The 27486-nt window shown below is 34.1% G+C and overlaps 3 protein-coding genes across 8 annotated transcripts; all 3 read left to right on the top strand.

Moving 5' to 3' along the window:
* The first annotated feature begins 7247 nt into the window (after nt 1-7247).
* On the top strand, nt 7248-11897 carry LOC118060373 (serine carboxypeptidase-like 25). Its single transcript, XM_035073587.2, has 8 exons — nt 7248-7606; nt 8717-8920; nt 9629-9804; nt 10187-10468; nt 10621-10751; nt 10850-10945; nt 11050-11155; nt 11503-11897. Exons 1-8 carry the CDS (start codon nt 7336-7338, stop codon nt 11644-11646), a joined length of 1410 nt encoding a protein of 469 aa, XP_034929478.1. The 5' UTR covers nt 7248-7335; the 3' UTR covers nt 11647-11897.
* Nucleotides 11898-17847: 5950 nt separating this feature from the next.
* LOC118060376 (exocyst complex component EXO70E2) lies at nt 17848-20836 on the top strand. Of its 5 annotated transcripts, XM_073405905.1 has the most exons (3): nt 17853-18004; nt 18366-18418; nt 18505-20836. In XM_073405905.1, the coding sequence occupies exon 3, from the start codon at nt 18685-18687 to the stop codon at nt 20617-20619; it is 1935 nt and encodes a 644-aa protein (XP_073262006.1). In that variant the 5' UTR covers nt 17853-18004; nt 18366-18418; nt 18505-18684; the 3' UTR covers nt 20620-20836. The 5 variants fall into 5 exon arrangements, with proteins under 5 accessions (XP_034929482.1, XP_034929484.1, XP_073262006.1 ...); XM_035073591.2 differs by lacking the exon at nt 18366-18418 and having other exon boundaries at nt 17848-18004; XM_035073593.2 differs by lacking the exon at nt 18366-18418 and having other exon boundaries at nt 17850-18004; nt 18515-20836.
* Nucleotides 20837-22526: 1690 nt separating this feature from the next.
* On the top strand, nt 22527-27081 carry LOC118060374 (uncharacterized). 2 transcript variants are annotated; one of them, XM_035073589.2, is made up of 2 exons: nt 22527-22873; nt 23536-27081. In XM_035073589.2, the coding sequence occupies exon 2, from the start codon at nt 23817-23819 to the stop codon at nt 26862-26864; it is 3048 nt and encodes a 1015-aa protein (XP_034929480.1). In that variant the 5' UTR covers nt 22527-22873; nt 23536-23816; the 3' UTR covers nt 26865-27081. The 2 variants fall into 2 exon arrangements, with proteins under 2 accessions (XP_034929480.1, XP_034929479.1); XM_035073588.2 differs by having other exon boundaries at nt 23509-27081.
* The last annotated feature ends 405 nt before the right edge of the window (nt 27082-27486 follow it).

Here is a 27486-nt window from a genome sequence, read left to right as displayed (position 1 = left end):
AGGCTTCAAGGTCTTTTCAAATTTGTTACTTCTAGTCAAATAACTCAAGTCATAGACTTAATAGGTTAACATGGGTTGATATCGCTTTTTTCTTATTTTCTTTTTTATTTTCATAATTTGATATTGAATTTTTCTCTTTTTTAAAGCGCACTTACATCAACTAAACTCCATGTTTTTTCCTTAATTTTTTTAATTTGACTCGCAATAAAACGCAAGTTATATAACTAGTATTCATGAATACAAGTGTTTTTTAATTAAAAAAAAAGCTCTAAAACAATACTGTTTGAAGAGAAAAGATCAGATTTTTTTCAATAATTTTGCCTGGGTTGGGTCTCGAATATGCTGGTTAATGGATTGGTCAGGTCTAGTAAGTACCGAATCAACCAAATATTTGTGGTAATTTACGTTTAATTTGACAAACAATAATGTTTACGCAATTATTGATCATCGAATTAGTGGTTACGTGTGCAGAATAAGCCACAGAAAGTGTACATCGCAAAATGTAATTAAGGATGATTAGATGCTTTTGGACACATCAATTAACCTTTTCATGAGAATCATTAGCCATGAATGCCTCTCAAGAGTAACCTCGGGAGAAGAAAGAAAGGCTTTCAAAAAGAAGATTACATGAAATTATTGAAGCTTAAAATCAAATGATTAAGAAGCCCGCACGTACAAACCAGGACGAAGAAACATGATAAAATTATTAACCATGCCCTCATATGTATACACACGCGGGCACGTCCGCGATCATATCCATATATATAAAATATAAAGTAAACTCAAAAAATTTAAAAATTTTATTTTAATTTAAAATTTTATTTTATTTATTTTGTAGTATCTGAATTTAAGATATAAAAAAAAAAAAGAAACTTATTAAAAATAATAAAGTTGTTGATCAAAGATGTCTCCGTTTTAATTATTTTTTAAAAAAAAAATTTATTGAAAACGATAAAGTTATTGATCAAAGATGTCGCTGTCTTGCTAATTTTTAAAAAATTATTTATGCATTAAATAAAAAATACATTAACAATATATATATATATATATCTCAAGAATGCACGTGTGTGAAATAGCTACTTTTGGTTAATCATAAATGGCTTGACAAGATTTTTTTTATTTTTTTTTTAATTTAGAAAATGGGGCTTGGTTGTGAAACTGGATTTGTCGGCAAGATGAATTTTCAACCTTCGATGAAAACTGGTAAAGTATTTACGAGACAGATTAGAATTCCAGCCGTGCATGTTTAAAATGATAGATCAACTATCAATATCATCTTGTACCAGAAAATCTTTTTTTTTTTTTATCATAAAGTTTTTTTTTATATAAAAGATAATTACATTCATAACCTCTCAACCATCTTGACATTACAGTACTATTATGAAATTATTCATATTGAAATTAGTTATTGTTATTGTTATTATAGGACAATATAATTCATTTTGATTTATTTTTTATAAGATTATCATAATCTTATAACCTTAATCTTGGGTTTAATTAATTAATCCAAATTGACTCGGGTTTTTTTTTTTTTTTTTTCTATAAGATTATTTCAATCTTATGACCTAAATCATGATCATGAGTTTGACAGATTAACTCGGGTCAAGTTTTTTGTTATTTTTTAATTAGTTTTTTTTCTTAATTCAATGATTCAACATTGGGTTGAAAAAATTGATGAGGTTGGAAATTTAGTGCTATACTTAATTTATGTGAGATTTCGCATAATATATTGGATCGATAAGTCAATTTCTACATGGAAAAATGTCTTTTATCGGGTTATTATAGTCTTATGATCTTGATCGTGGGTTTAATTGATTAATCCAAGTTAAATCGGGTCATTTGTTTTGTTTATTTTCTATGAGGTTATTTCAATTTCATGACTTAAAGCACGAGTTTAGCAGGTTAATTTAAGTTAATTTTTTTGTTATTTTATAATTATTTTTTTTATTAATTCAATTATTCAACATTGCATTGAATGAAAATTGAGTTTTATAATTAATTTTAATTTTTTTTATACAGGGTTATCATGATCACATAATACGAGTAGTGGCTTTGGCATGTTAATCCAGGTTAGATCGGATTGATCTAATATATTGCTGTTTTAATATTACTTTTGAAAAAAAAATATTCATCCTAAATTTTTATGAATCAAATTATATTTTTACTAATTGATTGGGTTACTTTTAAACCCATTAAATCGATCAAGTCAATTTTTTCCTACTAAAAAAATATTAGCAATACTAAATATTTATTTTATATGTTAAAAAAAAAGATCCCACTCATGAGTGACAAGATATGTAGGTCAAGTATCTATTTCATATCTAAAATTGGTGAGGTTGGAAATTCAGCGCTATACTTAATTTATGTGAGATTTCGCACTCACTCGTGCATGCAACTCAAATTATTGCATCAACCAAACAATGATTATCAAATCGACTTGTTCTTTTCTTCAAGCCGACAATATTAATATAAAGTGTGACATTGCGAGTCTTTATTTGATTCAATTAGCGAAACGATTTTCCCTTTTCCTATTTCCGTTAATTTGCACGCATTTCCGATTGATATTGCAATATTAGCCATTGTTTTGAAACCTGAACTAGCATGATAGATTGATCTAAAGCTGAAATCGAGTCATGTTTTAAAAAAAATAGAGAAATTCAAAACTCGAGGTGAATCGGCTGATCTGACAAGATCCAATCAAAAACCTGGGTGCAATCAGTTAATTGTTTTTTTTACTAAAATAACATCGTTTTGATTTTTTTAAAAAAATCTAAATTGACCCGAGCAACCTAATGATCCGATCAAAATCTTAAACCTAAATCTTAAGTAGGTTGACCACTGAGCCATGTTTTAAAACTCTGATATTGGCAAAATTCTCAGCAGCAATACAAATTCAAGGTGATAATTATGGTGAAAATGAATAATGCTGGTGATATATAGACAAAAATTCAAAACGTCTTTAAGTATAATATAAACTAAATGAGGTGGTGATTTTACTATTGATCATCTAATCACCACCTCATAACACTATTTATTTTAATATTATTTATTTATTTATTTTTAAATATATATATATATATATATATATATATATTTAATTTTATGTTTTAACATTTAATCTATTGGAGATTAGCTTTTATAATTTATTGTGGTTTGCTTTATACATTGTTAGCTCGGTCTCATAACTCATGTTACAGGTTTAGCGAGTTAACTATGTTGACTTGTGTTGTCGTTTTTGTTTTTTTAATTGAAATTTTCTTTTCAATTTTATTTTTCAACATTGGATTGATTGAGAATTAAATTTCATGATTTATTTTGGTTTGCGTTCTATGAGGTTATCTTTGTCTTATGACTCGAGTTGCGGGTTTAGTAGGTTAACTTAGTTGACTAGAGTTTTTTTGTCTTTTCTTAATTGATATTTTTTTTCAATTTCATTCTCCAACATTGGGTTGATTATGAATTGGGCTTCATGATTTATTTTGGTTTGCTTTTTATGAGGTTATTCTAGTCTTATGACTCAAGGTCACATATTTTTAGGGACTGAGATTGTTTTATTGTATGATGTTTTTATATTGATTTTTTTTTCAACATTTAACAATAAGTTTATTGAAAATTAGACTTCATAATTTATTTTGATTTATTTTTTATGCAGTTATCACAGTCTTATGATTTTAGTTTCGAGTTTAGTATATTAATCTGGGTTAACTTAGATTATTTTTTTATTTATTTTCTATAAAGTTATATTAATCTTATGACTCGAGTCACGAGTACAGTGAACTAACTTAAATCAAATTAGTTCAAAGAAATTAAAGTAATACTTAAAATTCATCAAACCGCGTGAAATATACTGACCGTATCTTTACGCTAGCAGAGCAGTGGTATAAAGAGGACGCAAACCGAAGCCAAAAGGAGGGCATGCAGAAGAGAGAAGACCATCGAAATGAAGCTTTAGCCAATAGCTAAGCAGTTTATCCAACTCTGATTGGGAGGTCATGTCAATGGCACGTGTGTTTAGATGACCTTCTACGCCAGACTCTGCTGCTTCTGCAGTGTAATTAACAGTGGCCTTTCCGACGATGGCATGTCCGTACGTAGCAGAGTAACAGGGAGAGACGACCGGACTTTTCTTGAGTGCGAGTAAAAATCTCCATTCAGAATAAAAAACTCTCCATAGCCAACTTGATTCTTGAAGATTTCTCGATTAAACAATAATATTCACTAGAAAATTATGAGTTCCCAGTTTCAGTTTTTCTTCTGGGAAGTTATAATGGCTGCCCGTCGCCCAGTTCCTCCACTGAAACGTATGGGCATTTCAAGCTTTGCGCAGGGTAAAAATGGAGGCCATTGACTAGCTGAGAAAGACTCTCTCACCTTTTTTTCACTTCTTTCCCGGCCGTTTCTTCAGTCCCTGTGCGAGGGACAGTGCCGAGTGCGGGGGGGCCAAGATATGCTTGGGACAGTGTCGACGCCACCTTCACTCCTAAGCACTGTCCCCCATTACTCTCTGCTTCGCTTTCTACTCTCTACTCTCCGGGCCATAAGTAGGGCTGCTTCTAAATCTTGTACAGCTAGTTTACCACTACATTTATACGTTATTTCTTTCCACTATTAAAAGAACAATACCAGGAATCAAATCTGAAAGAAAAACAAAATAAAGTGTTGTTTTTAAAATTTAAAGGGTTAGGTATAAAAATTAAGGTGGAAAGAAAAAAAAAATAAGAAAAAGAAAAAGTCATTGACATCAAATCAAAAGTTAGTAAGCTGTACGCCTAACAAGAAAAGATTCAATGAGATGATTATAAAAACATCGAAGAACGTTGTTTTTCACCATTATAATTCGTCATACGTACTACTTGAATATGATGGAGTGGTGGACATGCTAATACATATGGTTCACACGCTAGTTAATTTTAATTTTTTAATTATATTTTATATTTATTAAATTATTAAATTATTCCTTAATCAACTTAATTATAACTAAAAAAACTAAAATAAAAATACAAAAAAACTCTTCGATGTCAATTAAACAAAAATATGTTTGCAATGGTAATTTAATTATTTCATTTTGCATTTAAATTGTAAAAAGACCTAATTGTCATTGATCAATCTAATAATAACTAATGGACCTTGTAAAAAGACTATCTCATTCTTAATAACAAATTCATCCATTTTTTTTAGAAAGGGTAAAATGATTATTATATAGTTTTAATGAGCAGTAACTTCTCTCGCAATGAATAATGTCTTTCCCTAATAGCTTGTTCATTAAATTTTTTAAAGGATAATATGATCATTATATATTTGGTTAGTTTGGAATTATGATTTATAATTTTTTTTTTTTATGAAGTTTTTCTAGTCTCATTACCCGGGTTACGGGTTTGGCGAGTTAACTTAGGTTGACTCAAGTTATTTTTTGTTTTTTTTTTTAATTTCATCTTTCAACATTAGGATTGTTTATCCCAAGTTGTGAGTTGACTTAGTTTTTTTTGTCCATTTCTTAGTTTAATTTTTTTTAAAATTTTGCTATTCAATATTTGATTGATTTGGAATTAGGTTTCTTTTTTTTTTATGAAATTATTATGGTCTCATTATCTAAATCACGGATTTGGTTGATTAATTAGTCTAGGTATTGACTCAAGTTGTTTTTATTTTTTTAATTGATTTTTTTTTCAAATTGATCCTTTAACATTAATTGTATTAATTGGGAATTGAGCTTTGGGATTTGTTTTGATTTGCTTTGTATATAATTTATCTTTGTCACATAACCTGAGTTGCAAATTTAACAGATTAACCCGGGTTGACTCGAATTATTATTTTTTTATTTATTTTATTTATTTTTTCAGGATCATCCTTCCACATTAGGAATTGGTTTAATTCATATTCTTTTATAGGTTTATCCTTCGACATTGGTTTTTATTTCATATACGTACCTCCATGGATCATGCCACATTGTCATCCCTGTAAATGCTACCAGCTTTCCTAGTTCAGAAAACCAAACAAAAGAGCATGTATTCACATCCTCTGTTGAGATTATTGAGAGAAAACTAGAAACTTGAGTAAACGAATCTTCCAAAGCAACCTTGCGTGTTGCCAAATGCATGAAATTAAATTTACAAGAAAGGCCAAACACAGCCCATCCCTGTTCAAAGCATTGCTAGATTAAGCAATGCTGTGGACATATCATGTGAGCATAAAATGCTAAATTTGATGGAAATGTATCGAAGATGAGAGAAGAAGATAAAAGATCGACGATGATCTGTTATCAGCAACAGCAGCGGCACTGCTGAGTAGAGCAAGCAATAAATTAGTGGAGGATGACATTGACACCCCTTTGAAGGGCAATACAAGTCCAAGGCAGCCATCATCACCATGCCCACACAGCATGCTGTAAATGGAATTCAAAAACACCCTTCTCGCGTGCACGTAAAGAGAGCGAGAGAATAAAGCTTTTTATTATACTTCCACCTAGCTCCTTGCTTACGCGAAGATTATTTAGGGTTTGCCTCTGAGTTTTAATTTGGAATTAAGTGAATCATTATTTTTATGCGAACAAGATTATTTTTAAGTTATTATGAACACAAATTCAAAGGGTATGGACTCATAGCAAGCTGCATGTAAGGTTCGTAGCCTTGTGGCCCTTTTCCTGCTCGAAAGACTTTCTGTGTTATATACCTGCAAATCTTTTTGCACGGAGACGATGATTGCTAGCACAAGATCAGGTGCCAACAAATTAGCCTCGCACTAAAGTAATACGCTCTGGACAACAACTACCGTATATGAAAAACTACGATTTTCTTTATGACATAGAGAAAACCGCCCTTTTTGAAGCTCATCGGAGAGCAAATCATCATTACAAAACAGAGGGGGAGAAACACAAAAGCAAGTGATGGTAATGGATGAAGCGACGAAGGCAGTAAAGCAAGGTATCGGTCAAAGTTTCATACATGAATACAAGAGGAATTAATGGAGGATTAGAGGGGACTGTTTCATGTGCAAGCGTTAACCATGTGATCCCAGTTCCATTTGCCCGAGACAGAGAAATTAAGATAACCCTTTTCCAGAAAAATAAAAAATATATATTTATGATTTTTATATAATCATTGACTCAATATTTATTATAAGAAAAAAAAAAAGTGGGGCTAGTATTGTCTTTTCAAGATTGGCCTCCGCTGTAGTGCTGTTGGGTGATGATGATCCATAGATCATGCCTTCCCTCCCCCTCTCTCCTATTTAATCCAAACTGAGTGACACTCTCCATACTCAGCTTCGCGCACACACTAGAAAGTGCAGGCCCATTTGTTTGCTTCACTTCTGCTTCTTCTTCCACCAACAAAGGCCATGGTAATGGCTGAAAAACAGATCTTTGTTTCCATTGTCTTTGTTTTGCTTTTAGTTGTTTTCTCCTCTAGTGCTAGTCATCACCATGCAGTGAATGAAGAAGAAGAAGCAGACAGGATATCTTCACTTCCTGGCCAGCCTAAGGTCTCTTTTCAACAATTCTCTGGCTATGTTACAGTAAACAAAGCTGTTGGTAGAGCTCTCTTTTACTGGCTCACCGAGGCTGTCCATGACCCCTTGTCTAAACCCTTGGTTGTCTGGCTCAATGGAGGTTAGACCCCCCCTCCTCTCCTCTTTCTCTTTCTGCACAGGTCTCTTTGCATCACTAGTTTGATTTTCTGTCATTGTTATATATCGGTCATTAGGGATATTGCCTAGTCGTGTTCTCGAGAAAACATTAGTGGGATATACTTGTGTCAACATGCATTTTCTTGTATTTGGTACAAGAATTACTCCAGCCCTTGTTTCTCCTTCTATACCTAGAAAGAGAAATATATCAGAAACTTTCTTTGTTGCAGGCATGGAAACGAATGGTGAAGATTTTTAGAGTCTTCATAAGTTTCTATACACTGCACTATCAATTTTTAAACCCCTGTTTTCTTTTCGTTGTTTTGTTTGGAACTTAAAACTCATCCAAAAAGAGGCATGGAATGGAAGTTTAACTCATTTAGTTCTCTCTGGTTAATCTGCGATGAGGTGCCTTTACTTTTTATGCAGCAGGCAGAAACTAGAGAGAAAAGAAGAGAAGAAAAGAGGAGCAGTGGTCAGTGCCCACATGAATGGCCTACCAATGGCTAAAAATGATGACCCAACTACCAATAAATGATAGTAGAATGACTAGGCGCATTCTCACCCTTGTTAACTACCAATGAGGAAACAGAAGATTTTGACACTTTGAAAAGGTGCACACAAGACTCCAAAAGATAGAATATCTAATAAAATATGTAATGGGTGAAATAGAATGAGAGATAATTGCTCGAGAGCAACCAGAGAGAGGCCTCATTATTAGGTTACAGCAATCACGACTTCATTTAGTCATCTCTGTCAGCTTGTGCAGGTGCACCACAAATGCATTAACTAAACCAAGAAATTATAGCATAACCCAGCCTGTCCTCCCTTGCTAAACCACGCTCGTCAGCTCAAGTTTCTGTACCGACTTTGAAAATTAAGTCTGTACAATGCAATCCTTAGATCACTCTGTATATTGGGTTGAGTCTAAGAGGATCTTTGCATATTAAGGCAAATACATGATGTGGAGTCAGATTTGTTGGCACGATCTCTGACCATTTCTAACAAAGCCGCATGATCTGGTATGTTCTTGAGACCCATCTCCTCTACGTCATGGTTTTAATCTCTCTTCCTTTTACTTGTAAATAAGCAGGTCCTGGTTGCTCTTCTGTGGCGTATGGTGCTTCTGAGGAGATAGGCCCATTTAGAATCAACAAGACTGCCTCGGGATTATACCTCAACAAGTTTTCATGGAACTCTGTGGCCAACCTCTTGTTCTTGGAAACTCCTGCTGGTGTTGGCTTCTCTTACAGCAACCGGTCCTCTGATTTGCTTGACACTGGCGATGTTCGCACTGGTAGAAGTCATTTTATGCCAGCGTTAGATAAGTTATTGCTATGTTTGCTTGTAAAAGAAGGTGTGCATATAGGTGATTTCTGAGGCCATGATTTGAAAAACTAGCCAGCACCACTACAATATTATAATGATGATGCCATAGGTCCTAGTGCTTATCATTGGTAGTAAAGTAATTTCTTTGATCAACTTAGATTTAACAAGTTAATCACTGCTTTAAGATTATGATTCGTACAAGTAATACTTTAACATGATAAGCCCATAATTACATGATTCGGTCAGCTCAACTTGGAGATCGTCAATCCGGCCTAAACAGGGCTGGTGAAAATATTTAAGAACAAAACAAAAAAATCTTGGATTGACCCAGTTAATCCATTCGATCCAGGACTGGATCTTAGGATGGGTTGACCATGGATCGAGTCTTATTATTATGGATATGCCCCCATGTATAATTGCATATTGTTAGATACACGGGCCTTGGTCCATGTGATCATTGCCAGCCAGGGGAAAGCTTGTTATAGTATTTTAATCCTTGCTGGCCTACTATAGTTTGTGTATTGTCTGTGATTGAAATATGATGCAAGCCATTCGACGACCTAGTGCACTTCATGAATATCTGAAATAGGAGATTTTGCAAGCCATATGATGAGCATGCTTCGGTCTTTGCAGTTGTATTTATTGTGATTTCAGTCTAATTTGTACTAATGATCAGCCATGGACTCACTGGAGTTCCTGCTTGGATGGATGGATCGCTTCCCGCGATACAAGGACCGGGAAGTGTACCTTACTGGCGAGAGTTATGCAGGCCATTATGTTCCTCAGCTGGCTAGAGAAATTACAATGTACAATAAAAGGTCCAAGCATCCAATAAATCTCAAAGGATTCATGGTAACTTCTTATCCCCATACTACCTATAAGATCCATTTGCATTTGCTTTGCTTTGCTTTTTTTCAGTTTTGTGTTGTGCACAATCACAACCAGACGAAATCATGGGCTGAAGTTCCATTCCTAGAAAATGGTTTTCTTTGCTGATTAAGATCACAGCTTCCAGGTCCTATTCATCAGACAATTAGAAATGCTGTGCCTGTGCCTGGTTTTGTAAAACGTTGAAGTAATTTCAGCTCTATAATCTATAAATTGTATATTCATCAGACAATTAGGTCCCCGTGTATTGCATTTATATAATCTATAAATTGTATATTCATGAGACAATTGGGTCCCCGTGTATTGCATTTATATAATCTATAATTTATTGTGAAATGGATTCCAGGTTGGGAATGCAGTTACGGACAACTATTATGACAACCTTGGAACAGTGACGTACTGGTGGAGCCATGCAATGATCTCTGATAAAACATATCAGCAGCTCGTCAACACTTGTGATTTTCGAAGGCAGAAGGAGTCAGACGAATGTGAATCATTGTATAGTTATGCCATGGATCAAGAATTTGGCAACATTGACCAGTACAACATTTATTCACCCCCTTGTAACAACTCTGATGGCAGCACCTCCACTCGCCACACTATTCGATTGCCTCACCATCCCCATAAGGTATTTATATAAATCAAGCTTTAGCAATACTGATAAGACTGATATTTCCGGGTAGATTTTGTCAAAAAAAAACAAAAAACAAAAAACCATATGTTATATATGCTTAGGTACAAAATGGTTGATATATCTCCTATTTTTTCTATAACTATCAGGTTTTCCGACAAATATCTGGCTATGATCCTTGTACTGAAAAATATGCTGAGATCTATTACAATAGGCCGGATGTGCAGAAAGAACTCCATGCCAATGTGACCAAGATTCCATACAAGTGGACTGCTTGCAGGTGAATTACCAGAGCTCTAGGCAACTGCACTGACAAAAAAAATCAAGGGAATCCATGCATTTACTGCAAGAACTAAACTGATGTTTTTGCTTATGCAGTGACGTCCTAAATCGCAACTGGAACGACTCGGATGTTTCAGTTCTCCCAATTTACAGAGAAATGCTTGCTAGTGGATTGAGGATTTGGGTATTCAGGTGAGATATTTGTCTTGGTTAATCTAACGACTCTACAGAATTGTTTTTCATATATAATTTTTAACAGTTAATCACTTTTTTTCTCTCCTGTCGATCCACTGCAGTGGCGACGTCGACTCAGTGGTCCCAGTTACAGCTACTAGATACTCCCTTGCAAATCTTAAATTAGCAACAAAGATCCCATGGTATCCTTGGTATGTTAAGAAGCAGGTAAGGATTCTGTCCCATGTTCTTTGTTTATGTTAAACTGGAATTGATAGAATGTTGTGATAATATGCTTATAATCCCACTAGGGAAACCTCCAAGAATTAGTCCTTGTTTGATATATTTCAACAGATTGATAGGATACAAAGTCAACGAAATCGAGGCTAACAAACTTTGTCATTTACCAGAATCTAACACCATTTGATTATAGTTTTATTTTTTAAAATTTATTTTTAATATCCGCAGATCAATCTCGGATACGAATCTTCAAACTAACTAGATATGGAAATGAGTCTGTATGTTAAGAAAGTAAATGTTTTTGAATTGTTCTATCTGGATGTGGATTTGTGAAGGTTGGAGGCTGGACAGAGGTATACGAAGGGCTGACTTTTGCAACAGTGAGAGGGGCTGGCCATGAAGTGCCACTTTTCAAGCCCAGAGCAGCTCTTCAGCTATTCAAATCATTCTTGAAGGGGGATCCCCTTCCTAGGTCTTGAAATAAAACAAAAAAATAAAGAAAAATCTCTCCAATTTAGTAAAACATAGTTGCTTTCGTGTTGTTATTGTTGCAATGTCGACAGAGATTTTATGTAACCATTGAGGAATCTCAGTAGGAAGAAAGAGTTTGACTGTGTAAAAGCAGGGAAAGGCAGATGGAATGGAGAGGGTTTTGCTCTGTGTGATTGTGCGCATCCAATCCGTGCATTTACTGGATAAAAAAATTGTTTTATCTATTTTTTATTCTCGATATTTATCTATTTTTAATTATTATTTTTTTGCATAAACCCAAATCTAATCCTACCCTTTTAAAAAAAAAAATTATTTAGTATAAAAGTTTGGTCATATGATTTTTTCCCTTTTCTTTTTTTGAATACGCTATTTAAAAAAAAAAATCAAACATTGACTGGTCAGCTTTTTCTTGATTGAATTGTTTTTGCCGTGATGTCTATCTACTCTTTGTATGGATGTCGTTGAAGAATTATTTATATTAACATTATTTTAAGGTACTTCAATCTTTTTAGAGATTGATGTTCCTTAGGGACGTTGGCTCTTTGTGGAAAAAATTATTTCAAGAAAATATGGGTAGATATCACAAGTATTGGGAATACTAAGAAACAGTCAACTCAATCCTAGCTCTAACATTTTATATAGTTATTAATTTCAGAATTTATAAAATTAATTAAAATATATAATATTTATATTAATCATAAAAAAAAATTAATTTTAAAGGGTATAATTCAACCAATCAAATTTTAAATTTACTTTTCAAAAATCATTGATTTGAGTAATATAAATCTCGTGATAATTAAAATTTTACATCATTATTAATTTTAAGATGCATATAAGTTTACCTGGACAATAACATTAACAAAAAACTAATAATAATAATAATAATAAACAGCCAGATCACTAAACTTTGTAAAGAGGTTCAAAAAAATTTTAAAAGTATATTTTAATTAAAAATATATTAAATTAATATATATATATATATATTAATTTTTTGATATTATTATATTAAAATTATATAAAAAATATTAAAAATACATTAATTTAATACTTTATTAAAAAAAATATTTTTAAAAACATGTTGGAGAACGAAAACAAATAGCGAATATAGTTTCATCAAATGAAAAGTGTTAGTCAAATTTCAACCTAAATGATTGGTTCCAAGCAACAGTCTTGCCGTCACCTTCGTCATAGTTTCTCCATCAATTACGAACTACTTTACCCGCCGATTGAAATTAGATTTATTTTTAGATAATTTAAAACAAATCATTGAATATAATATTAATGTTTGAACTTGGGAAGTTTTGTTATAAAAAAAAATCTAACTAGTTTGGTGATATTTAACCAGATACGGATGGTTTGAGATTGTCTTTGTTGAAGTACAATCCTAGTTCAAAATAAAAATAAATCTTTACAATCAAATCTTAACCGATAAAATTTATATTTACCAATAAGTATTTCATGTATAAAAATAGATTATAAGAGTTTGAAAAATAATTAAAGTAACTGTACTTATTATACAAGTTAAACCTACTTTCATGAGTTGATTTAGAATTAATAACTTGGGATCTTATCGGATTTTAAATAAAAAAAATTTAGATTTTCAATTGACCTGATCAAACCTATATGATTTTTCAAGTCAATCTAAAGCCCAAGTGAGATTCATTATATATATATATATATATATATATATATATAATCTAAAAAATATGCAATCAGTTTATAAATACTTGGCCACACACAAAAACACATATAACTTCCACATACAAAACTTATTTTTTTAATTTTATTAAAATAAAATATTAAAACTTTAAATATATTTTTTAATTTTTTAGAATTGACTCCAATCAATCTATATGCTACTTCACCGAGTTAAAGTGTGTTTAATTTAAAGATGTGGTGATTTTTTTTTCAAATATAGAGCCCTCTTAAAGCACTCACCACATCTTATATAAACAAAAATATATATTTTTTTTTATTATTATTAACATGAGTATTCGGCTCAGTTCGTGTGCACCTCAACTAATCTCAACTAATCTCACGTACCCTGAAGTTAACGACCATGTAAGTTTTCAGTAGTTATTATATTAACAACCACATGGTTCAAAAGCCACAAAAAAAACAAACTCTTTAATCCTAATTTTTTACAATTAAACCACCTACTAAAAATACACACGCACTTTTAATCTCATAATCAAATTTAATAACTATAGCTTTAAGGATCTAACGAATAAAAAATGAATTAAATCATCCCAGCACAAAATCAGCTGAAGTAGGTATAGGTAGGTGCTTGACAAGATAGAAATATTAATCAATAAATGAGAAAGAAAAAAAATAAAAGATCAGACCAATGAGTTCTGACCAGCGCTCTCTCCACTATTGGCAAGATCAGAAGTTAAATTTTAATGTTAAAAAAAGACATGCAAGTGTTTTTCTAACATCATGGAAAGTTTTATTTGTTAACTGAAAAATTAATGGTTGAGTTTAATAGGAAAAAATTAAAAAGTTATATGTCAATGTATATTATATTATGTCTCAGGGAATTATTTAAATTTTTTTATTTTAATTATATAACAATAAAATTATTTTTATAAGAAATATAATAATTGAAATTCCATTAAAAAAAATAATTTTCTAGTATACTGTTTTTTTCTTATTAATATACTTTTCAACAAAAAATATAGTTTTTTCCAAGACGTGTTCTTTATTTATATATAATGAAAGCAATTAGAATAAATATAAAAAATCTAATTGAATGATTTGAAATAGGATAAAAAAATATCTCTTTATTTAAAACCTATTTATCTTATTAATTCACTTCCTTTATTTTGGCATTTTATTACAAGAATTATAAAAGAAAACTTTATTAAAAAAATATATTTTGATAATTTTGACATAAATATATTAAAAAATATAAAAATAATATACTATACACACGCTTTTGTTGTACACAAATCCTTGAAATCTATTTAATTATATGTTAATAAAAATAGGCTTTCGCAAAACAAATAACAAATAAATTTAAGAAAATAAAGTAAACTAAAATAAAATCATAAAAGATTGTATAAAAAAAGTGCTTGCTAATATTATAAAAACAATGTTATAATTTTACTTAAAAAAATCAAAATTAAATTTTAAAAATAACAATAATAATGACGATGACAACAACAATAACAACAAAACTTTACAAAAAAAGACTGAGTGCTTGGGTCCAGGCGGGTCAACACACCTAGCTTCCAAAAAAAAAAAAAAATAATAATAAATCCTTCTAGAATTTCAGCCATTTAAAACGGTTGAAAAAGTCAAGGTTTGATTTTATTGATATTAAAAATCTATTTTTAACCTTGTTTACACCTAAAAGCACATAAACAATACCTTAAAAACTTTAATAAATCCATTTCTAACATTAAATCAGCCTTTAGTCAATAAAAATTTCAGAAAATTAACTTGAATAAAAAAATTATTTGAGTAATGATGTAATTTTTCTAATAAGATAAAAAATAAAAAACATTTTAATAACACTTATTTAGTCAACTAAACCTATTAACACAAAAATCAAGTTTTTTACTCTTTATTTTTTTTAACGACCTTTTATTTTTTTCTCTTAAATTTAGTGGTTAAAATATAAATAAAATAAAATTTTAATCCAAAGCTAAAAAAACCTTACAACTAAAAATACCAAAAAAGCAAGTCAATTGATAATATGTGGACAAAGACGTACCTTTTTTTTTAATTTGTGAAAAGCCTCTGTTTTATTTCAATTTAATCTTTTTTTTTAATTGTGATTTTATGGTACAAATTTAAATTATATCTTATTAAATGGGCCTTCATTCAAATTATAAAAACCTTTGACCATCAAAAATATGATGCAGAGAGAGAATAAACTATTAATCCATCAAACATCACAGACAACATATACACAAATAAAATTAATAAATTGAGAATCAATATCTTTTTAATTTTATTTAATCTATTCTAATGCCCTTTTAACCAATATAAAAGCCGATTTAGACATAATTTTGTAAGAAATAGAAGAGTCAACAAAAAGAGGAATAAAAAGAAACCAATAAAATAGGTAAGGTTTTAGTTTATGTGCTGCTTCAAACAAATATAACATAATTTTTTTTTTTTATTAATGTGGGTGTTCATGTCAATTTGGGTGTACCTCGACTATTTCTACGGATCCTGAAATTAACGATCATATAAATCTCCAGTTACCTTAAGATTTATAGAGCTCAAACTGGTGATCTTTATAAAATAAACTTAAAATTTAATTAGTTAAACTACACCCCTCATGTAAGATCCCACATCAACGGGTGAGGGGTGTGTTGCTGGCCTTATTAGTAGTGCTGATTATAGTTTTAAAACCCGACCCGGTAGTCGACCCGGTCTAATGACCGGGTCACGGGTCCGGGTCAACCAAAAAAAAAAAGAGACATGTGTTGGCTTCGAAAAAGAGAAGTAAGTTTGAAAGACAAGTGTGGATCTGCTTCAGATTTCCCATCTCACTTGTTAATTAAGTCTTGTCCCATTCTTGTCTTTTCTCCACCTCTCCTTTTGAACACAGCACCTTTTAGCAGCGTCTCCTTGCGATCGATCTCTCTTCTTCACATGACCTTCAACCAATAAAAGGCAGCCATAACCACCTTCAAATCAAGCTTGCGGCCATGGCTTTTTGTACAAAATCATGGAGAACAGAGACTAGCTCCTCATGTTACTATGCATCAAGCCTCTCCAGTCATTATCAAGGAAACATGTTGTCCCATCTCTTGAAGTTAAAGAGAAACGTCTTTGGATTTGCTAAAGGCTGCCACTGCAAATGCATCGGTGGCACTGAAGCGCTTCGCTATAACATCCCTGAAGGTGGATCAAAGAAAGGTTGCTTCTCTCCTGGAGATCTGTATTTATTCGTCTTCATCGTTTTGGCCTTTTAAAAGGCCAAAACGATGTAGTTTAATGCCTCTGTAAAAAAAAAAAACCCGGGTCTCAGCCGGGTTTACCCGGGTCGCTCGGGTTCCGGGTCAACCCTCCGGGTCAACCAGGTTTTGCCGGGCCAACTTCCAGACGGATTTTTACTTAGACCCGGACTGGTCCCAGGCTCGGGTAGGCCGGGTCGACCCGTCGGGCTGGTCCGGGTTTCAAAACTATGGTGCTGATGTTAACATGTTGAACTCGTTTTGGGGCGTTAGGCTTAGTAGTGGGCTCGCGTCACCAGGAACAAAACCGTGAGGGCGGTAAGGCCCAAAGCGAACAATATTCAGTATGTTGGGCCGGGCTGTTACATTTTGTATCAGAGCCGACTTCACTGGTTGTCCGGTTGTGCCGACTGGGTCGTCGGGCTTCTTAAGAGAGGTGGATTGTAAGATCTCACATCGACGGGTGAGGGGTGTGTTACTGGCCTTATTAGTAGTGCTGGTGCTAACATGTTGAGTGCGTTTTGGGACGTCAAGCTTAGTAGCGGGCTTGCGTCACTAGGAACAAAACCGTGAGGGCGGTAAGGTCCAAAGCGGACAATATTCATCATGTTGGGCCGGACTGTTACACCTCATATTAAAGATAATATAATTTACAACATATAATGCAATCCTAATCTAACCAAATCTACAATGAAATTAGCAAATTGATTATCTTATAAAGTAAAAATGAACCAAATCCAATCCCAATTCTAAAATAGCTTCATCAGGCTTAAAATAATATTTTAAATAAACATTAAATTACCTGGAAAAGGGTTAGTAAAAAAAGGACTTTGATGATATTATTCATAAAATGAAGCCCATAAATCTTTTATTATTTCTTAAAAATTTAATCTAGAAAAGGTTAAATATATACTTATTAATTCATGAATTCTCTAACTCGTTTTTTACTTTTTATATATTATAGATTTTTTTTGGTAGTGTGGTTTAATAGTGATCTTAAGTTTTGATTTTTTTAAAAATTATATTTTAATATTTTTAAAATTATTTTGATAAGTTGATATCAAAAATAAATTTTAAAAAATTAAAAAAAATATTTTAATATATTTTTAAATAAAAAATATTACTCTACTGTAATTCTAAATTTTCTCTAAAACTTGGGGAAATATAAATATCTGATATTTTAGACAAATAAAAAAGAAAAAGTCCTTTATTTTTCCGCGTAAAATAGTTTGGTCAGATGCCACATAGAAATCCATAACGAAGGACTTGTATTCTTCCTCTCCTTAAAATAGGGAAGAGAGAGAGAAAGAGAGAGAGAGAGAGAGAGAGAGGAGCTTTGGAGATTGCAGCCTGCAAGCAACTTGCAAAAGCAAACTGATAAGATATCTCCAAGGCGAAAACCCTTTTCTTTAAAAGCTTCAAAAGAAGAAAGGTCAGTCAGTTCTACTTTGATCTTTCGACTGGTTGATGTTTCTTTTTCTATCTGCCCTTTCTTTTATTATTACTATCCTTTTAGATCTTGCTGATCTTTTTCTGAGGAGTAAATCAAGTTTTGTTCTTTATATGTAGCTTGCTTCTGTCTATGACTATGCCAAATCTTTAGAACCTCATTTGTGTTATATGCATATTTTTCTATGTTACCCTTGTGTGCTTGAGATTCCGTCTCCTTTTTGGTCATTTTTTGTATGAATGATTGATCTGCAGTGCTGAATGAACTGGTTTTTTTATTGCCTTTCTTTGTTCTTGCTGTTTGTAGATTTGAAGTTACTTCTTTTCTTTTTTTCTTGAAGCAGTTAATGATCTTGCAGTCCTCTAACCGACAATGCGAAGTTTCACCTTTTAAGTTGTACTTGTTATCTCCTCGTACCATTTGGCATTGGATACGCAAGTATCTGGAATTTGGTTTTGGAAAACTAATGTGTGGTTTTCCAGGTAAGATCAGAGAGTAGCATGTATTGCTCAGCCTTTAGGGTAATGAAGTCTATGGCTCAGAGTTTGGAAGACAATTATTAAGAGGCGTGGTTGCAGGATTGGGGTTCAGTTCTGGTTGTTGATCAAACAAAGGGATCGGTTGGGAGTTTGTGATTGCTATTCTTTGTGAACTTTCTAGCTATGGGGGAGTATGACGCAGCAGTTCCTGAATTAGAAGGAGAAGAAAACTTAATTGCTGCTGCAAAACAGATTGTGAGGGCACTAGGGTCGAAAAGGAACCTCACAGATGATGCGAAGAAGATCTTGACAGAGCTTGGCACCCAATTGACTACCATAACCACCATCAGTGAAAATGAGGTTGATGAAATAAGTGATGATGAAGGCAGGCTAAATGTTATTCAGGAGAAGATTATGATCTGGGAGACAGATCAGTCTATGATCTGGGACTTGGGTCCCAATGAAGCTAATGAGTATATAAATTCGGCTGATGAAGTACGAAAATTGACAGAAAAGCTGGAGGCTATGTGTTTGAAAGATGATGGAGAAAAGGAGCTGCTACGGAGGGCGCATGATGTTCTTCAAATCACGATGGCAAGGCTTGAGGAAGAGTTTAAGCATATGCTCATTCAAAACAGGCAACCATTTGAGCCAGAGCATATGTCTTTTCGTTCAAGTGAAGAGGATGCTGGCTCAGTAGTTTCTCTTGGGGATGACTCATTCGAGGAATCTCAGCATAGAGATAGTGTTAGCAGAAATTCAGAGGAATATATTGTTGACTTAGTCTATCCTTACACGATTCCTGAGCTCAGATGCATTGCAAATTTGATGTTCATTTCTGGTTATGGTCATGAATGTTCCCAGGCATATGTTAGTGTTCGACGGGATGCCTTGGATGAGTTTCTCCTTATTCTTGAAATCGAGAAACTGAGCATTGAAGATGTGCTGAGATTGGAGTGGGGCAGCTTAAATTCCAAGATCAGGAGATGGGTTCGGACCATGAAGATCTTTGTGCGGGTCTATCTTGCTAGTGAGAAATGTCTATCTGAACAGATTTTTGGGGATCTGGAAACAGTTAATTTGGTTTCTTTTGCTGAGGTTTCAAAGGCTTCAATGCTGCGGCTTTTAAATTTTGGTGAAGCTGTATCTATTGGTCCCCATAAACCAGAAAAGCTGTTTCCTATACTTGACATGTATGAGGTCCTAGCAGATCTTCTTCCAGACATAGATTCCTTATATGTAGATGAGGCTGGTGCTCGTGTTAGAATTGACTGTCGAGAAGTTCTAAGGAGATTGGGAGACTCTGTAAGGGCAGCATTTCTCGAATTTGAAAATGCTATTTCAACAACCACCTCAACAAACCCTATTGCAGGAGGTGGAGTTCATCCCCTCACCAAGTATGTTATGAATTACCTCAATGCTCTCACTGGCTACCGGGAAACTCTCAATTTTCTCCTCAAGGACCATGATGGAGAGGATACCATGTCATTGTCCCCTGACATTAATCCATCTACAGAAGAAGAGAATGCTAGAGAAGGGGCATGCGATGGTTCGCCACTAGCTCTCCACTTCCGATCAGTTGCATCAATTCTAGAATGCAATCTTGATGACAAGGCCAAGCTATATAGAGATGCTTCTCTGCAGCACATATTCTTGATGAACAACATTCATTACATGGCTCAAAAAGTTGTGAATTCGAATCTTAAGTCTATACTTGGAGATGGGTGGATTCGAAAGCACAACTGGAAATTCCAGCAGCACGAGATAAACTATGAAAGAAATACCTGGAGTTCTATCCTCGCTATACTTAAGGAAGAGGGGAATTCCAATTCTTCAAGAACTCTTCTCAAGGAAAGGTTTCGGAATTTTTATACTGCTTTTGAGGAGGTTTACAGGACACAGACAGCATGGTCAATCCCAAATGCTCATCTACGAGAAGATTTGCGAATCTCAACATCCCTCAAGGTGATCCAAGCTTACCGGACATTTGTCGGAAGACATACAAATCAAGTTAGTGACAAGCACATCAAGTACAGTGCAGATGATTTACAGAATTACTTGTTGGATCTCTTTGAGGGGTCTCAAAGATCATTGCACAATCCCCACAGGAGATCATAGAGTCATTTCTTAAAACCTGGGGTTTAGGCTTTTAGTTTTATACCTCCTCTGCTATTGTAATATTTTCTTTCTCCCCCACTCTTCTAATTTGCACTTGATCGATAAACGGGCCAAGGTGGCGTGGCTCGTACCATCACTAGCCAAAATGCCTGAGAAATCTCGGTTCTACAATATGGAATGTATGAGTGGAATAAAAAAAAAGAAGTTTTATCCTGTATCATTGTCCTCTTCGGCTAACATAAACTGGTTAGATTGTGATTGCACAATCCCCACAGCAGTTTTGGTTGCATCTTTGTCCATTATATATTACCCTCGAGGACAGTTTTTGTTTCCAATGTCGCCTGCTCTCTCTGTTCGATGAATAAACACCACGGTATAATTTCTTTATTTTCTTAGAAATATCGAAATAAAATTTCCCAGAAGACAAACTCTGTAACCATATCACCACAGCAAGGCTTCGATTGAATGTTGGGATGTAACACGTAACCGATCCAATCAGGTACGATGGCGGTGCTCAGTTCATTAACTGGGCTGCCATTTGGAACACGTTCCTTGCAAGTTGCTGCTGCAGTTGCCAGCTAACATATGGGGACCTCCTGGAAGGAGTCACTAAATGGAAGAACTGGGGCCATGAGGTTGACTGCAATCCCCGAGCTCTGAACCTTACCAGCCACATGAACCCTCAACGCAGCAGACAGGCAATTCGTTCTGTCATTATTAATAATATTTTTTTATAATTTAAATTTATGTTGTAAAGATTTTTTTTCATAATATTAGTCATCACGTTTCATTTTTTTTTTTTTTTTTATAAATATCAAGATATAACAATAAACTTGAATGTCCTATCTTCTAATCACGACTTATACAAAGTATTCTATTAAAAAAAAAAGTACATGGTTGAGCTGTACAGGCAATGTACCTGACCCGTTTCACATCCAATATATAGTCAAACGATGCACTTTACAGAATATTTGTATCACATGCTCGTTAGCGATCATCAGCATAGAAAGTTTCTCTTATTTTTAGCAACTCATAAAGACACAATAATCATAAATATATAAATAAATAATTTTTACATATAAATGGTTCAAAATATTCCTTATTATCAAATATAAAATAACAACAACAACAACAACAAATATTATTAAATTCAATTAGTGTGACTACTTAACTTAGAAACTTGATGAATTAAGATGTGTTTGTTTTTATAGTAGCACTATATTTTTAAAATATTTATGTTAATAAAAGATTTAATTTTCAAGTTAGGCTTAAAACCTGATCCAATCTAGATTTACGGGTTACAAAATAGAAAGTCAATCGTTTCAATAATATCTTATAGATTAATTACCTTAAGAAATAATATTAAAACTAAATTAAATCAATTACATGTAAGTTTTAATGAGTTGGTAAAGATTTTTTTAGTTAATATAAGCCTGTCTAAGCTTTAAATACTACTCTAAATAATTTATTTTTTGTTTTAATTTTTTAACTAAATTGAATCTTGATGGAGTTTTTATTAGAACAACTGGATTTATTAAATCGATAATTAATTTAGAATCTGTTTGAAATTGAAAATTGATTAAATTTCAATTTGAAAAAAAATAATTCTTTTTTCCATGTTTTCATGTAGTTTTGATATATTAATATTAAAAATAATTTTTAAAAAATTAAAAAATATATTATTTTAATATATTTATAAGTAAAAAATAATATGAAAATCACTTTCAAACACACTTTTTTTTTTTTAAAAAAAAAAAACAAATTAAATTAAGTTTCATGTTAACTTGTTTTTAGATTCGACCACCATAAAGTCCAAATGATCTCACATGGATGCATTTGGGTTTGGATTAAACTTGCGATTTTTTATTATTGGGCCTTCTATCTGTTCTTCGTTAGTATTTTGATGGATGTTCCTTCGCACCTGTACTCCTTCGGGCCTTGTTCATCCAAGAAACTTTCCCTCCGAATCAAAGAGCAGAGAAATTTCCAAACAAGAGACCTGAATCAATCAAAGAAGTAAAAAAGAAATATATTTGTTTGAGTTTTTGGGGGCTAAATGCATGTGAAAGTGCCACGCACTGCGAGGAAACTTCCTGTTTCCCTGTCGGAAAGAAATGTCGTAGTATCCGCGTAAGACCATTATGGCTGAACTCCGGTCAACACTTTTTACTGTATAGAAAAAGAAGAGCCGAGAGAGACGGTGGCTTCAATGTCTGCTTAAGTTGATAAAAAGCTCCAAAGCTCCGAAAGAAAGGTCAGTTTTAGCTCTTAGTATTCTCAGGAAATTAAATCGGATGCTTGCTTGTTCATCTCTTGACTGCAAAATCTAAAATCTGCTTTGTCCTTACATTCCTTGCTTTGTTTGATTGTCTTTAGCTTGTCTTGGCCCTGTTCATTTCAGATATGTTTATGTTTATGTTTATTATGCCTTCATATGCCATTATCTTGAGACTGTGAGCATGTATCAATGATTCTTAAAGATTGAATAATGATCCTCTCAAGAAAATTAATGATAAATAAAACAAAATAACATGTCTATATATATATATAAGGAGATAAATATTCTCTTTATATGGAGTTTTTTTTTTATATAAAAAAAACAATTTTGACACTTTGAATTTCTTAAAAGAGAAAATATATTTAATAATTTCTTTTTAATATATGTGATGATTATTAATAAAATTTAAAGATATTTTTGTCGAAATTTATGGAAATGCACGCACGCACACACATACACACACAAGTGAATTGGGTTTCAATGTTTTTTGATCACCGTGGAGCTGTCTACTGATACGGTTGATCATAGTGATTCTTTCTAGTGTACTGAAAGTTCTCATTGTTCTGGTCTTAAGCTTATGCAATTATTTTCATTTTCTTTCCTGTAATCAGTTCTTGAATCGCGGTGCTTAATTGCAGCAAGCACTCAAGATTTCCTTCACTGGTTACTTGCTAGAGAACTCCAGCAAAAGAGTTTATATTCCGGTTTGGAAAGTTAATGTTCTAAATTTCCAGCCAGCAGACTAGCATTTAGTGCTGTGATTTTTGGGAATCGAAGTCTATAGCTGAGAGTTTAGAGGCTACTTTAGCAACTTGGAAGGTAATCTTAGAGGTGTAGTTGAAATTCAGGATTTGTGGTTCAGTGTTCTGATTATTGACTATCGAGGTTGTGATTGTTGGTGATCTTCGATTTGTAATCCATGGGGGACCCTGACATGGTGGTTCCAGAATTAGAAGGGGAAGGAAACCTTATTGCTGCGGTGAAGCAAACTATGATGGCATTAAGATCAAGAAAGAATCTTACAGATGACGAGATGGAGATTTTGGGCGACCTTCATACCCAATTAACTACCACAATCACAATCAGCGACAGAAAGGCTGATGAAAATAACAAGATTGAAGAAAGGCTAAATGTTATTGAGGAGAAGATTATGAGTTGGGATAGACATTGGCCTATGATCTGGGACTCGCATCTTGATCAAGCTACTGCGTATCTGAATGCTGCTGGTGAAGTCCGAGAGCTGAATGAAAGACTGGAGACTTTGTTGTGTCGGAATGATGACAGCGAAAAGAAGATGCTACAGAGGGCTCAAAAAGTTCTTCAACTGGCAATGAAAAGGCTTGAGGAGGTGTTCAAGCACACGCTTGTTGAAAACAGACAACCCTTTGAGCCAAACCATGCTTCTGTTTTCTTAAGTGCTGCCGATAGAGTCTCAAAAATCTCTCCTCGGGATTACTTGGTTGAGAACTCAGATGATAGATGTATTTTTAACAGAAATTCAGAGGAGTTCATCATTGATTTGGTTCAACATGATGTCATTTCTGAGCTCAGACGAATTGCAAATTTGATGTTCATTTCTGGTTATGGTGATGAATGTTCTCTGGCATATATTAACCTTCGAAGAGATGCCTGGAATGAGTGTCTATTCAATCTTGAAAAGGAGAAACCGAGAATTGAAGATGTGCTATGCTCGAAGAGGGACAACTTCAAATCAGAGTTGGACAGCATAAAATTGAAGAACAAGAGATGGATTCACAATATGAAGATCTTTGTACGTGTCTATCTTGCTAGTGAGAAATGGCTCTCGGGACAGATTTTTGGGGAACTCAGAACGGTTAATTTGGTTTCTTTGTCTGGGGATTTAATCTTGCTGCTATTTAAGTATTTTGGGAAAGACATATCTATTCATCCCCTAAATCCAGAAAAGCTGTTCCATAATCTTGACATATACAAGTTCCTGGCTGGTCTTCATCCAAATGTAGATTCTTTGTACTCCGACAAGGATATTTCTCGAGTTAGAGTTCACAGTGATGAGGTTCTAAGGGGATTGGCTGACTCTGTGAGGCGAGCACTTCATGAATTTCCGAATTACATTGTTACATACATGACGAGAAATTCTTTTGCGAACATTCCATCTGAAGGAGTTCACCCTCTCACCGAATATGTAATGAAGTACATCAGTACTCTCGCTGACTACAGCGAGACCCTTAATTTTCTCCTCAAGGACTATGGTGGGGAAGATCCCATGTTAGCATCCCCTTGCAAGAGTTTAGATGTGGAAGAAGAGAGCATAAGTGGAAGCACGTGCGACTTTTCCCCAATTGCTCACTCCTTTCGATCAAATGCCTCAATTCTAAAATGGCTTTACAGTGGCTCCCCGATGAGTTCAGCTATGCAAGAAGAGAGCATAAGTGGAGATACATCCAACTTTTCCCCAATTTCTCTCCAACTGGGATTGGATGCTTCACTTCTAAAATGGCCATCCAATTGCTTCCTGCTAAGCACGGCTACAGAGGAAGAGAGCATAAATGGAGGCACATGCTACATTTCCCCAGTGGCTCTCTACTTTCGATTGGTTGCTTCCATTTTAGAATACGAGCTCTTCAACAGGGCCAAGTCATTTAAAGATGCTTCTTTACAGCACGTATTCTTGATGAACAACATGCATTACATGGCACAAGAAGTTGTGAATTCGAATCTTCAGTCTATACTTGGTGATGGGTGGATTCGACGGGATGCCTTGGATGAGTTTCTCCTTGTTCTTGAAATCGAGAAACTGAGCATTCAAGATGTGCTTAGATTGGAGTTTGGCAGCTTAAATTCCAAGATCAGGAGATGGATTCGGATTATGAAGATCTTTGTGCGGGTCTATCTTGCTAGTGAGAAATGTCTATCTGAACAGATTTTTGGGGATCTGGGAACAGTTAATTTGGTTTCTTTTGCTGAGGTTTCAAAGGCTTCAATGCTGCGGCTTTTAAATTTTGGTGAAGCTATATCTATTGGTCCCCATAAACCAGAAAAGTTGTTTCCTATACTTGACATGTATGAGGTCCTAGCAGATCTTCCTCCAAATATAGATTCCTTATATGCAGATGAGGCTGGTGCTCGTGTTAGAATTGACTGTCGAGAAGTTCTAAGGAGATTGGGGGACTCTGTAAGGGCAGTATTTCTCGAATTTGAAAATGCTATTTCAACAAGCACCTCAAAAAACCCTATTGCAGGAGGTGGAATTCATCCTCTCACCAGGTATGTTATGAATTACCTCAATGCTCTCACTGGCTACCGGGAAACTCTCAATTTTCTCCTCAAGGACCAAGATGGAGAGGATACCATGTCATTGTCCCCTGACATTAATCCATCTACAGAAGAAGAGAACGCTAGAGAAGGTGCATGCGATGGTTCACCACTGGCTCTCCACTTCCGATCAGTTGTTTCAATTCTAGAATGCAATCTTGATGACAAGGCAAAGCTATATAGAGATGCTTCTCTGCAGCACATATTCTTGATGAACAACATTCATTACATGGCTCAAAAAGTTGTGAATTCGAATCTTCAGTCTATACTTGGAGATGGGTGGATTCGAAAGCACAACTGGAAATTCCAGCAGCACGAGATAAACTATGAAAGAAATACCTGGAGTTCTATCCTCGCTATACTTAAGGAAGAGGGGAATTCCAATTCTTCAAGAACTCTTCTCAAGGAAAGGTTTCGGAATTTTTATACTGCTTTTGAGGAGGTTTACAGGACACAGACAGCATGGTCAATCCCAAATGCTCATCTACGAGAAGATTTGCGAATCTCAACATCCCTCAAGGTGATCCAAGCTTACCGGACATTTGTCGGAGGACATACAAATCAAGTTAGTGACAAGCACATCAAGTACAGTGCAGATGATTTACAGAATTACTTGTTGGATCTCTTTGAGGGGTCTCAAAGATCATTGCACAATCCCCACAGGAGATCATAGAGTCATTTCTTAAAACCTGGGGTTTAGGCTTTTAGTTTTATACCTCCTCTGCTATTGTAATATTTTCTTTCTCCCCCGCTCTTCTAACTTGCACTTGATCGATAAACGGGCCAAGGTGGCGTGGCTCGTACCATCACTAGCCAAAATGCCTGAGAAATCTCGGTTCTACAATATGGAATGTATGAGTGGAATAAAAAAAAAGAAGTTTTATCCTGTATCATTGTCCTCTTCGGCTAACATAAACTGGTTAGATTAGCTTTTGTTTCCAATGTCGCCTGCTCTCTGTGTTCGATGAATAAACACCACGGTATAATTTCTTTATTTTCTTAGAAATATCGAAATAAAATTTCCCAGAAGACAAACTCTGTAACCATATCACCACAGCAAGGCTTCGATTGAATGTTGGGATGTAACACATAACCGATACAATCAGGTACGATGGCGGTGCCCAGTTCATTAACTGGGCTGCCATTTGGAACACGTTCCTTGCAAGTTGCTGCTGCAGTTGCCAGCTAACATATGGGGACCTCCTGGAAGGAGTCACTAAATGGAAGAACTGGGGCCATGAGGTTGACCGCAATCCCCGAGCTCTGAACCTTACCAGCCACATGAACCCTCAACG

The sequence above is a fragment of the Populus alba genome, chromosome 17 (genome assembly GCF_005239225.2).
Source record: "Populus alba chromosome 17, ASM523922v2, whole genome shotgun sequence".
Classification (NCBI taxonomy): domain Eukaryota; kingdom Viridiplantae; phylum Streptophyta; class Magnoliopsida; order Malpighiales; family Salicaceae; genus Populus; species Populus alba.
Note: the sequence above shows the minus strand (reverse complement) of the source record. Positions and strands in the feature narration are given on the sequence as shown.